The sequence below is a fragment of the Triplophysa rosa genome, unplaced genomic scaffold (assembly GCF_024868665.1).
Source record: "Triplophysa rosa unplaced genomic scaffold, Trosa_1v2 scaffold101_ERROPOS1711261, whole genome shotgun sequence".
NCBI classification, from domain to species: domain Eukaryota; kingdom Metazoa; phylum Chordata; class Actinopteri; order Cypriniformes; family Nemacheilidae; genus Triplophysa; species Triplophysa rosa.
The window spans coordinates 70,001-84,307 of NW_026633982.1; the positions used below are offsets into that span (position 1 = coordinate 70,001).

At 40.6% G+C, this 14,307-nt stretch overlaps 1 protein-coding gene across 1 annotated transcript in view; it reads left to right on the forward strand.

The window, feature by feature from the left end:
* The window catches only part of LOC130549339 (metabotropic glutamate receptor 5-like), a 69,819-nt gene extending 60,476 nt beyond the window's left edge, over positions 1-9,343 (forward strand). The window contains exons 7-8 of the mRNA XM_057326529.1: positions 1,692-2,631; positions 4,442-9,343. Coding sequence (XP_057182512.1) covers positions 1,692-2,631; positions 4,442-5,381 — 1,880 coding nt within the window. The 3' untranslated portion in view covers positions 5,382-9,343. The remainder of the gene's footprint in view (positions 1-1,691; positions 2,632-4,441) is intronic.
* Positions 9,344-14,307: the final 4,964 nt, after the last annotated feature.

Below are 14,307 nucleotides of genomic sequence, written 5' to 3' on the forward strand. Positions count from 1 at the left end.
TATGCTAACGGACGTTAAGTTAACTATCAATTTTGGTTTAGAATCTTGAAGTAAATAACAAGAACAGGGTTATTGCGATATCAGGATAAGTTAGCAACAACAGTGATAAGTAACAATCAGACATGTTCACAAGTCTCGGAGGTCCAAGTCAAGTCTCAAGTCTTTGAGGTCGAGTCCAAGTCACATCTCAAGTCTCTGTTCTATTTTTAGCAATAGTTCTGTCAGATAGTTATTGTAATTCACAGTGTATGAAGCTAGATCAGTTTTGAAATATTACAACTAATTAACAGAATGTCTTGGGTATTCGAACCAGTGCTTCGAACCAGTGCTGACACTGGTTTGATAGCCTGTGTTTTCTTCTTTTTACTAGGTCTTTGCACCACATTTACCGGTTACTTGCTGTGATATTTAGAGTGTCATTCAATCTTTTAATGTACAATACGACTTACTTCATCACTTCTTTTGGCTTAACAGCTCGCATTAGCGGATAAGTTAACATTGGCATTTAAAATGTTCATGCTTGCCTTTGTAATGAGTTTCAGGGTGACTCGCCTGCAGTTGCGCTTCAAGTTTGTGGCACTTTACCGGCGATTGTGAAGGAAAATAAGACACTTTGTAAACCGTATGGAGACACAGAATACATATGTCTGTGCTTCCTCTTTACCCAGAGACTTCTCTCTACCGCTTATATGAGATAAGCAGCACATGCGTGCAAGCTGATGTCCGCCAGGTCAGACAAGAATATTTTCGTCTCGTTTTTGTAGGTTGACGAAAATGTCAGATTTTTTTATTACAGTTTTCGTTATGATGCATTCATTTTGTTGAAAACATAGTTTTCTTCAACGAAATTAATACTGATGTAAAATATTTAAAGTTAATCATCCATTATTATATCTGCTGCACTTAAATGATCTGGACAGGAGCTACTAAAGTAAGTAGTTTTAAACATTTATATAACTATATGATGAACACGCATCCTCCAGATGTGTCACGCGTGTACATAATAATGCTGACTTTGTGTGTTTAGAGATGAATCGTTGTGACATTTGCTGCAGAACATAATGGATTGGGAATTAATAGAAAAATGTGTTATATGATTTTAGCAAAGCTCAATAAAACGGAAGGAAGGAGGCGGGAACCGGAGAACATTCAAACACTTTAATCAAAAATAAATAAACAATAAACAGCAGTAAAAACATGCCGGCAGCCCTCACGGATGACTGCCGGCCACACGAACATAAACAAAACTTAACATTTCCGGGCCCGGTCCACTCTCGTCGGCAGTCCCGTCGCTCGTCCTCTTATGCTCCCCCGTGAGGCATGCGGGACCGGTGCGTGTACAGCTGATACACTCACGCCACCGGCCCCGCCTTCCTGCCCCACGGCTCTCGTCCCGCCTTCCTCGCTACAATGATGCTGTCATGTTGGGAAGTAAAGGAAGAATGTGAATGAAATATTCTACCAAAATGACTTGCGTTTTTACAAGTCTCATGAGTCACAAGTCCAAGTCAAGTCGCAAGTCTCTGTTTTTGCGACTTAAGTGCGACTTGCGGCCAAGTCGCGGACTCGAGTTTCCATCTCTGGTAACAATAATAAAATACACTAATATTAAAATGAAGTGCAAGTGCAGGGATACAAACAAACCACTGGCAGCAATGCAGACATTACTAACTGTCTCTCTCTCTCTTCAGGTTGTGACCTTATCCCGGTGAAGTATTTGAGGTGGGGAGACCCCGAGCCCATCGCCGCCGTGGTCTTCGCCTGCTTGGGCCTGATGGCCACTTTCTTCGTCATGTCCATATTCGTCATCTACCGCGACACGCCGGTGGTGAAATCGTCCAGCCGTGAGCTCTGCTACATCATCCTGGTGGGAATCTGTCTGGGATACCTCTGCACCTTCTGTCTCATCACCAAACCTCAGGTGATCTACTGCTACCTGCAGCGTCTCGGCATCGGCCTGTCACCCGCCATGAGCTACTCCGCCCTCGTCACCAAAACCAATCGCATCGCTCGTATTCTGGCCGGCAGCAAGAAGAAAATATGCACCAAGAAACCTCGCTTCATGAGCGCATGCGCCCAGCTGGTCATCGCTTTCCTCCTCATCCTCCTGCAGCTGGGCATTATCGTGGCGCTCTTCGTGATGGAGCCTCCCGACGTCATTCACGACTACCCATCCATCCGCGAGGTCAACCTCATTTGTTACACCACCAACCTGGGCGTGGTGGCACCGCTGGGCTACAACGGCCTGCTCATCATGAGCTGCACCTTCTACGCCTTCAAGACGCGCAACGTTCCGGCGAATTTCAACGAGGCCAAGTACATCGCCTTCACCATGTACACCACCTGCATCATCTGGCTGGCGTTCGTGCCCATTTACTTCGGTTCTAACTACAAGACCATCACCATGTGTTTCTCCGTCAGTCTGAGCGCCACCGTCGCTTTGGGCTGCATGTTCGTGCCGAAGGTTTATATCATCCTCGCTAAACCCGAGAGAAACGTCCGAAGCGCCTTCACCACATCGACGGTGGTGCGCATGCATGTCGGGGATGGAAAATCGTCATCCGCTGCCAGCCGCTCCAGCAGTTTGGTAAACCTGTGGAAAAGACGAGGATCATCCGGAGAGACACTCAGGTGTGTGTGTGTGTTAAATACCAGATTGGATATCATGAGAATAGCATTAAAGTTTGAGATAAGTTAAAGCTTAGTTGTGTGTAAATGAAAGGCTGCATTAGAGCCATTATGCTGTCGCCATGACATCATTTACCAAAAATAAAATATGTAGCATAAGATGTACAGACAAACTTATAATGGACATCCGTATGTTAGAGAGCTGCTTCAATGACACTGATGATCAGATTAGATTCAGAGGCACATGAAGTCAAAGGTTAAAGAATGTCTTTCTGGGGTCACAGTGGTTAAACTGTTCATTTGTTTGGTGATGTGCAGCAGTCAAGTTAATAATATCCATTACATGAACATGTTTACGTCACAGCACAGACAACCTCTGTATCACCATCTGTTAAGAGCACACACGACATGAGTGTTTACCACATCTGAAAGACAGGCAGATAGACAGACAAACAATTAGATATGTAGACAGACAGACTGTTAGGTAGATGGACATACAAACCGATGTTTAAATAGACGGACAGAAATACAGGTAGTTATTCTGAGAGACAGAAGGATAGATACTGTAAATAGACAGACAGATGGATACGCAGACAAACAGATGGTAAGATAGGTAGACGGATAGATAGAAGGTTAGATGGACAGACAGAGAGATGGTTAAATAGATGGATGGACAGACAGGTAGTTATTCAGACAGAAAGATAGACAGGCAGACAGACAGACAGACAGACAGACAGCAAGTCAGTTGAATAGACAGAAAGGTGGTTAGACAGACAAATATAAAGACAGACAGATGGACAGACAGACGGTGGGATAGATAGATGGGTGGGCAGACAGACAGACAGGTGGTAAACAGACATATATAAAGACAGACAGATGGACAGCCAGACAGTAGGATAGATAGATGGGTGGGTGGGCAGACAGACAGACAGACAGGTGGTAAACAGACAGACAGATAGATGTCAGATGACAGACAGACAGACAGGTGGTAAACAGACAGATTGATGTCAGACAGGCAGACAAAATGATAAATTGATAGACAGACAGACAGGTTATTAGATAAACACACAGATGATAGACAGACAGACAGGTGGTTAGATAGAGACATGGATGGCTAGACAGACAAACATGATAGATAGATAGATAGATAGATAGATAGATAGATAGATAGATAGATAGATAGATAGATAGATAGATAGATAGATAGATAGATAGATAGATAGATAGATAGATAGATAGATAGATAGATAGATAGATAGATAGATAGATAGATAGATAGATAGATAGATCGTTGTCATTGTTTTTCAAAGGAAAGTCAAAGACACAAAAGGAAACAGAAAGATAGATTGTACAGTTTCACCTGTCATTGTGGTTTATGGAGTTTCATTAACACAAAAGCTGTTGTTTTATTCGTCCTTGATGAACTTTATGAAGGTCTTTCATACACACATCTGTCTGTCAGTCATATTTAATATCAAAGAAGAAACTGAAAAACGTATTTTCTCTCTCTCTATAGCTCCATATTTTCTCTCTCTCTATAGCTGTCCCTTGTACTGCATTTAGACAAAAAATGAAAATGTTTTGTGAAGTGAAGGTCATTGTTTTGGCACGTATCTGTGTGTGTGTTAGACAAACATCACAGAAGTGCCAGTTTAACCTCAGGCAACAATAATAAGTCTAATTAACCCCACAACACCCCAAAGAGGGTGACAATGATCTATGACTTCACCTATGACTGCACATCTCTGGTCAGGTTGTGTTTGCATCCAGCACATTGAGCATCTGTAAACAAACTCTTGTAATCTTCTTGCAGCTCTAATGGAAAGTCTGTGACGTGGGCTCAGAACGAGTGCAGTTCCAAAGGCAGCCACCTGTGGCAGCGTCTCTCCTTCCACATCAAGAAACGTGAGAGCAACCAGACCGCAGTGATCAAACCCTTCTCCAAGACGGCAGAAGGGCGCTATTGCGGCGGCACGGACATCAACACCGACAACAGTAACAACAAGATGCTCTACGAGGTCACGGAGACGGAAGAACGCTATCCAGTCACATACCGGCCTCAGATGCCGTCGCCCATCAGCACCGTGACCCACAGAGCCAGCATGACTTTAGCGCAGAGATCATCGGTGGATGCGCAGGTCATGAGCGTCTCCACGTACATGTGTCAGCCAACGCAGCGGGGCAACGCAACGTACGGCGGTGGGAGTGCGTCGCAGGGTTCGCTGATGGAGCAGATCAGCTGCGTGGTTAATCGTTTCACCGCCAACATCAGCGAGCTCAACACTATGATGCTCACCAATTCTCCACCGGCGGGGCCCCCCGGTCTGTCCTCCAGCGCTTCTGCGCACGCTCACGCCACCGTGATGGAACCCTCGGCCTACCGCCTCTCTCGAGAGGTTTCCATGCCGACCACCATGACCACCTACGCCGAGATCCAGCCCCTCCCACCGGTGGAGTCTAACGTTAGCCGCCAGACCCCGCCTCGCCCCCTGTCCGGGTCATTGTGCCTCAGATGCTCACCCACAGCCAGCGGGAAGGAGTTCAAGGTGGCAGCGGTCTCGGGGCAGGAGTCTACGTCCAATCAGCCGGAGCTCGACGAACTGTTGCAGCTGACTCCGCCCTCCCCCTTCAGGGACTCCGCTGGGTCAGGTAGCGCCTCGCCCGGTTCGGAAGTCGAAACAGCCCTTCCGCCCACACCTAAATACGAGTGCCTGGTGCTCCGACACTACAGCCAGAGTTCCTCCTCCTTATAGGACCGGCACAACAGAGAGGAACAACGCATCAGAAGAACAAGACGGAGACGGACGGGAGTCCTGGCTTACATGTGTGTGTGTTTACATGTTCTCACTTTTGGACCAATGCAGAACAAACTCTTTTACGGACCTGCAGTAGAATCGCAAAGGTATGTGATCGTTCGTCTAGTCGGAGTGCCATTGGTCTGTTTTGTAGTGGCCTTAAACAAACATGGCTTTCATCTAATTATTGCTGTCTCAGACGTGTTGGCGTGTCTCTGAAGAGACGGGGTGGACGAGCTCAAAGAGAGACGTGCACCATGGGGACGTTTCCAACGTACCTGGACATTATAAACCTTTTCTGCAGTGTTCATCGTTAGACAATGAGATTATTAAGGGCTGGAATAAGATAAGATGAAAAGCCTGTATAATTACATGTTGAATAATCACGCATGCACACACTCACATGGCTGGTACACCATCATAATTAAAGTCTGTGAGAGGTGATGTCCCTGCAGATTTCTCAATCTTTGAACAAAGTGCTTTGTCTGATGTGCAGCAGAGCAATGTCAGTGCAAATGCAGGCAGGTTTGAGAGATACCGACAGCTCCGTCATCTTCAGTCTTCACCTTCTTCCCGTCTGTCCGTCTTTATTTGGGATCAAAATGACAGATGAATCTCACAGAAAACAGGTCACGATGTCTCCTTTTTTACTCCAATATCAAAAGAAATATAGAACCATTGAAACGTTCTACACATTGACAGCTATTAATATATTAGTGCAATGCAAAAAAATCTGTTTAGAAACTAAACAAAATAATTAGTTAAAGGGATGTTTTTCTGTGTCTTTGGTGTGTTATAAGTTGCCCGTGCATGTATTAGGGTCTGATCAGACAGAACGCGTCTTTTGCGGTGAGACGCGCCTCTTTTGAATTGTTTTCAGTTGGCAGGGAGCGTTTTGCACACTGCTGCTTATGCGCGCCGGGTATGGCGTTATTATAATGACAAATGTCGCGAGCGCATTATTACAAGGCGAGAGCGCATTCTTGTCATACGAGCGCGCGAATCTCTCCGCTCGCACGCCGATTTCCTTTGCTCGTGCACAAAACTGGACGCGCGCTTTCAACTATACGCTGCTCTCTTATGAATTTTCTCTCCTCTCGCTCAGTGAGCGTGTGCGCACTCAAAATGCGTTCCGTGCGTCCACGAATCCTTCGGTACTCTTGCTCTCGAGAGGTCCTCCTGTGTGTTCCAGGCATTATAGGCTGTCAAAAGTAGTCAACCAATCAGGGATAGGCTTCCACGGCGGGCCAATGAAAATGCGACCTCTTAACTACAGTAGGCCTAATTGTTAAAAATGCTTGATGAAGAGTTGTTTTTCGTGTTCTTTTCTACAAAAGTGTCATGTTAATGTGTAATTCTTGTAAAATAGTATATTGTAAATTGCTGAGTTTCATTCTTATAAAATCTTTTAATATATAAATCTTTTAATGAGTGGATTCTTGCGTGTGGGTAGGTGGGTGGATGGGGGGCACCAAGAGGTCTTAATACGCCTCTGGATCCACCACGTTCTCAGGTAACAATTTTAATATATTTGATGCAACATTATTCATCAAATGTATATTATAAATGAACGGTAAGGGAGCGTTTGGTATATTGCATAGAAGTTCAGTTGTGTGCCCTGAACTTCTGTAACACTGAATGCAGAACACTTACAGTGTGTGTCTGCAAACGCATTAAATGCATAACCAAATAAGTATAGAATATTATATGATATTTCCAAATGCTCCAGTGCTATTATTGTTTTGATATGTACCGTTACTTGTAGTAAATATTATTTTAGAATAAAGCTAACTTAAGACACCAATCTAAATTGTTCGGTAATCAATTTAGTACTATTTTGACAATATTATGTTTAGTGTAGGACATGCATGAGGACCACATGAACTTGAGGGTGTTGGCCTGTTTTGTCTGAATAACATGGTAGTTAAACTGATGTTTATATGTAGCCTACAAAGCATCCTAATGCCCCGTTCATTTCTAATACACATTTGACTAATAATGTTGCATCAAATATATTAATATTGTTACCTGAGAACGTGGTGGATCCATCTCGCTTCGTTGAAAACGTCGAGTCACTTTCAACCAATATGATGCCATGTAAAAGGTCGCGTTTTCATTGGCCCGCCGTGGAAGCCTATCCCTGATTGGTTGACTACTTTTGACAGCCTATAATGCCTGGAACACACAGGAGGACCTCTCGAGAGCAAGAGTACCAAAAGATTCGTGGACGCACGGAACGCATTTTGAGTGCGCACACGCTCACTGAGCGAGAGGAGAGAAAATTCATAAGAGAGCAGCGTATAGTTGAAAGCGCGCGTCCAGTTTTGTGCACGAGCAAAGGAAATCGGCGTGCGAGCGGAGAGATTCGCGCGCTCGTATGACAAGAATGCGCTCTCGCCTTGTAATAATGCGCTCGCGACATTTGTCATTATAATAACGCCATTGTCGGGCGCCTCGCGTTTCTGCCGCCTGCAGCGCCTCGTGTTTTAGGCGGAGCGCTTTGAGCGCCCGAAGTTGAAAAAACTCAACTCTGAGCAGAAAAGCGCCTGACGTCATGTGTACTTTTTTCCATTGTCCAATCGGATGAGTGGAGAGGCGGGGCTTCCCTTGTCACAATGATTGGAATGCCTGGAGACATGGAGGAGAAACTTGTTGTGGCTGTTTCGGGTTACCTAGCAACATACAAAAAAAACGCTGCGCGCTGCTCTTTTCAAAGAGTCACCAATAGAGCAGCGTGGCGCACCTTTTCGAACATGAAAAGCGCGTTCTGTGTGATCGTACCCTTAGACTTGTAAAATAGCAAAAATTAAAGTGTGGGAACAAAAGATGCATTCTATCTAAAAGCGAATGCTCACCCAGACCTGCCTGAAACACCTCGTGTAACCACACCCTCACAAATCTACGTCAGTTCATGGTATGAGTTGACTAAGACCGCCCAAATGTATACGCAAGTAAGGTACCTGTCAGTACAATTGCTTTGGAACCTGATGTTCCAAATATGGTAAGAGGCGTTAAATTTCCGTCACACGCTTGCAGTATTCAACCAATCACTACGCACTGGTTAACTGGCCAATGATAGAACACCTTGCGGTATGTGTATACACATTGCATTACATCTAAAACAAACGATAGTATTCGTTTTAGCCGTGTCATATGACCCCTTCAAATAAAAGTTAAAAAGCAGATTGACTACAAGATTATGATGTCACAATGCAAGCAAATCTTAATGATTTAAAGAATATATATCTTATTTTTTAACCTGTCCTTTATATCTTTGGATTTGGGGGTGAAATGTGACCTTGGTTTTGTGAGATTGGCTGTTTTTTATTGTATTGAAATGATTGTGGGACCAAACTCTGTATCTGTCTCGGCCTCTTTTAACAGATTCTTTAACCTGCTGTTGTAAACCTCTCATCATGAGATGTACTGGGGCAGTATCGTGGTAGAATAATGATGTATCTGATGGTAATACCAAAGTAAGGTACCTCAAAAAATGTCATGGTAAAAATAATACTAGGTTTACCGTGGTACTTTCTGGTACTTTTTTGGTTAGTGACTAGTACAGCAAACTAGTGAATAAAAGACTAAAAATATCGATACAACCTTTTCTTAATACAGTAAAGTATAAAGTTACATCTTATCACCTCTTTATAACTGCTTCACTGTGGTTTAACGATTATTAAAACACATCCAACATTCCAGTCCAGTCATTAAAGTCAACATGAAATGAAAATGGAGCCACTTTATTTTAGAATGGAAAACAAAACCACACTTCAGATTTCTTTAATATCTTAATGTTTTTTTTATTTAATTATTATCAGTGAGATTAAATGAGGAACAAATGGAAACTTTTGCTTAAAGGGATAGTTCACCCAAAAATGAAAATTCTGTCATCATTTACTTACCCTCAGATCGTTCCAAACCTGTATCAATTTCTTTGTTTTGCTAAACACAAAGGAAGATATTTGGAAGAATGTCAGTAACCAAACAGCACTCATCCCCCATTGACTCCCATAGTATTTATTTTCCCTACTATGGCAGTAAATGGGGGCTGAGATCTGTTTGGTTACTGACATTCTTCCAAATATCTTGCTCTGTGTTCATCAGAACAAAGAACTTTATATAGGTTTGAAACAACCTGAGGGTGAGTAAATGATGACAGAATTTTCATTTTTGGGTGAACCTTTAAATCTCATCTGTGTCTCCTGAGAAAAAGAGTCAGAAATGTCACAAATGTCTCTGTCATCATGAGAAAAAGAGTCAGAAATGTCTCTGTCATCAGAGTTTCAGAAGAGAATGTGTCAAACTGAGCTCAGATTTGTCAAGTCTGCAATCAAAAGTCAATATTATTGAAGATCTCAATATGAACTCAAACATTCTCATCAAATTTACACAAATCCAGATTATTTTACCTCTAGAATCTACATTCATACTTAAATGAAGCACAGCTGATTTGATCCCCATCAAATCTCCTGAGCTAAACAGAGCAACACCTGAGCAATAACGTTTTCTTCTGGACAATCTTGGTGTTATTGTAAACAATTCATCAGTCAGTATTCTAAAGAGAAAAATGTTGCTCACCCCTAAAATGACTCATCGCATCACAAAGTAAAGGTTTCATGTTGACTTTAAAGGCTGTGTTCACTAGCAGAAGGGCTTCTGACACCATTTCAGTCTAAAACAGTTCTCGACAGTTTATTCAGAAATATAGTTAATATCAGTTCACCATTCAGTCATTTTCATTGATCATTTCTATTGATTGTGTAAATATCAAGGGCATGCGTACAGCAACAAGTATGGTAAAGTTTTAACACGCACAGATTGTTAAAGCTAAACAACAGCAGCGATTTACACAGATAATATGAGGACGGGAAACTTTATCATCAGAATCAAAGATGTCTTTTTTATGTCCCCTCGTGTACAGAACTTAGATGAATGTGAGCCTACTCAAGACTCTAGCAATTATATAGATATATAAAAAACAAAAACGTGATTTAAAAGTAATATTGATCTTAATAGAGCTTTTAGTGCCAAAGGGGAGAGGGATGATATGTGGGTTTTCGTAAAATAATGATATGAATCGTTTTTATGGTGATGAATATTCTTTTATATATTATGAATATGCCAGACGACTCGAAGCAATACAAACCATACACCTACACAAAGCACACAGACATTAGTGCGTATGTGTGCTAAATGAGGAAGTTTTTCTTAATTTATTTGTAACATTTCTGACGACACTGGACGAGTTGGAATGATGAACGCCCTGTTTCTATTTCTGCCGTACATTTGAATTCTTAAAGTAAGCTTGTGATGTTTCAATTCCGTCCTGATCATTTCTAATCATTTTTGATTTCTCCACATGATGTAGCAATACTTCATAATTTCAACTGTATATTTCCAATGAATATGAATAATGTCCTGCACTCATTGTACTGTTGTTAATCTGTAAACCTTGAGTTTACAGCCGCTCTGTTATCAACGAACATTTACAGCCAGGTAACATAGCGCATTGCGCTGTGATGTCGGCCACTTCTAGTATAGACGCAGTGTTAGACAAAAAAACTGCTGATATAAAGCTGATAGCTATAGCTGATATACAGTCACATTGTGTTTTCAGTGTACTGAACATTCAGACCATCGCAAAGATGTTGTTTTAAAAACTGTGATTTTACTCTGAGGATTTACTGTGGTCTGCCTGTGTGTTCCACTTCTTTATTTTCTTTATCTCCTGTTTCATAGAGAATATACTGTATCAGGGCTGCAATGAATCTATTTACATATAAATATTTATAAATATCAAATATTTATGAATATTTAAAATCTGTTTATAAATCTATCTATTCCAAATGATATCTAACATATGTGTCAATTGGTAATAGGCTTCAGTGTTTAGCTTTACTAAATAGCCAGAGAGATTATTCTGATAGCTGCAGTTTATTAAAAACTTAGATTTTATTTTGCATGATCAAAAACACGACGCTAGAAGAGCCCCGTTAATAATTCAGCCCCAGGACGGCGATCTCAGTCTTTCTGTTCAGATTTTCTGTTCATTAAATGGGTTTATAAGAATTATGAACATGACAGATACGTTTGGCACATTTGTAAGAACTCTGCGCTGAATGTCTTCAGCGGACTCACATTAATGTTTACATTTTGCTACATTATGATGCTTTTTAGAGTTCATGAAATCATTTGTCAGCGCAAAACACAGTCGGTTAATAGAGTTTAAACTACAAAACTAAACCTGGCTGGATGTTTTGAGGAGGTGAATTCGATGTTAAAACACACTTCTTATCAGTCTTATCTGTTAATTGAGTTTTTAATCTCAAAAGAACTGCTTTGTGAATTCACTCCTGAATGTTTGACAAAGGTTCATAAAATCATGAACTCTGTGACTTCATCTTAAGTGCTGAACATTTTTTTGTGTTCTTGCCTCTCAAGTGATGGTTTTATTTTCGTTATATATATATATATATATATATATATATATATATATATATCGATCTATCTATATATTGGGATTGTGTTTTCTGATTCTCTTACGTAGAGATCTTATAGAATGTTGATTATCATTGACGTGATACTGCAGATGATTTTTTGACATTTCTTGCAACTTTGTGAGAAAACAAAATGCTGTGTAAAAAAACCTCTCCCTTTTTGTTGACATGGAAACCGTTGTGGTGTGGTATGGCATATTTCTTTATCAAAAACAGGAAAAATAATAAAAGCTGTGTTTCTGTGGAACACAAGAGGAGACATTTTGAGAGTTTTTAACACAAAACAATTTAATACACACAAAGAAATGTTGGGTTGTTTCTTTTTTTATTTAAATTTTTATTGCAAAGGGATACAGTCAGCAACATCTGTTCATGACAACATCACTTTTACAGTTAAAGTCAGCATTACACAATTTAACGACAGAATAATTCGCCAATCAAAGTTATCCTTTGATTTCTTTTCGTTTCAACACTGAAACTATTTACAAAAGAAGGGGCGTGTTGGTCACATCAATGGGGGAAAAAAACAAAAAAGAAAAAAATATTCTAGAACAAAAATATTGGGTTCAATAGGAGTTATGTACTCAATCCATTTGGTCCAAAAATCAACAAATAAATCCTTCAGGAAATTGACACAAAATGTAATTTTTTCCATTATAAATATACTCTTCAAGACATCAATCCAGTCCCGCCTTTGTGGAGAATTAGGTTTATACCAACACCAAGTTATTGCTTTTTTGGCTGATGCAAGAATTATTTTAAACATATATGTCTTACTCTTGACCCAAGACATCATTGAGACATTATCAAAATACCTCAAAACTAAAATCAATTGGCATATCAAGAATTTTTCCTAGGACATTGTGTAGCTCTTTCCAAAAACGTTCAATATAGGGCAATCACAGAATATGTGTAAGTGATTGGTTTCTTGAATGCTGCATTGCCTCCAGGAATTTGAGTTACCCAAATATTTTTCTGATTTGGGGTAAGGAAAAACCAGATAGTATTTTTCCAACAAAATTCTCTCCAGTATGGCGAGCGTGATGTTGTCCAGTTAAGTTTACACATGTTTTCCCCTCTTCTGCACTCTAAAAATAGGGCACAATATACTGTATTAATATGAAGGAATTTTCTGTATTCATTTTTACAGTCATTTACCTGTATTTTACATTTTGCACTGCATTAAATTACATTTTAGAATTAATGGAAATGTCCGTAAAATAAAGGAAAATGTACTGGTAATTTTCTGTCAGTACTTTATCTGTTTTTTTTGCTGGATTTTTTTGACAGTGTGGTATTATACTGCCAGTTTCTTTTTCCCATGTTTTTTTTTATATATACAGAAGATTCACCTTGTAAATCTACTAATGATTTATATAATTTAGAAATAGACTTATCCACTGACTGAGCATTGTAAGCTGAGGTAATTAAAAAACTGGATGAGTAACAACTTTTTATTACTGAACTCGGACAAAACGGAAGTGTTACTTATTGGACCGAAAACTGCTATAAGTAACAACCAAGAATACTGTTTAACTATTGACGGATGTTCCATAAAACCCTCGTCGTCAGCAAAGAATCTTGGCGTTCTATTCGATAGTAATCTGTCATTTGAGAGCCACGTCGCCAACACCTGTAAAATTGCGTTTTTCCATTTTAAGAATATATCTAAACTACGTCATATGCTGTCAATCTCAGATGCAGAGAAGTTAATTCATGCATTCATGACATCAAGACTAGATTACTGTAATGCACTGTTAGGTGGTTGCCCTGCAGGCTTATTACAAAAACTCCAATTGGTCCAAAACGCGGCAGCTCGAGTTCTTACACGTACAAAAAAGTATGAACATATTAGCCCGGTTCTGTCAACCTTGCACTGGTTACCTATAAAGCATCGCGTTAACTTTAAAATCTTGCTTATTACCTATAAAGCCTTACATGGTTTAGCTCCTCAGTACTTGAATGAACTCCTTTTGTATTACAGTCCTTCACGTGCATTACGCTCTCAGGCGTCCTGTCAGTTGGTAATACCTAGAATTTCAAAATCAAGTGCAGGTGGTAGATCCTTTTCCTATCTAGCGCCTAAACTTTGGAATAGTCTTCCCTGCACTGTCCGGGAGGCAGACACACTCTGTCAGTTTAAATCTAGACTAAAGACGCATCTTTTTAATCTTGCATACACTACTCTTCCATAATATAAATCTTCAGAGGGTTTAGGCTGCATTAGTTAGATCAACCGGAACCAAAAACACAACTGATGTACTTGTTGCATCAAAGAGTACAGAACAGTACTCTACTCTCAGCCAGTCTTGTCTCATTGTTCCAAGGTTACCACAGCGAGCAGGATGCAGTTCATGGCCTGACCTGATGGTAGAGCGGAGAAT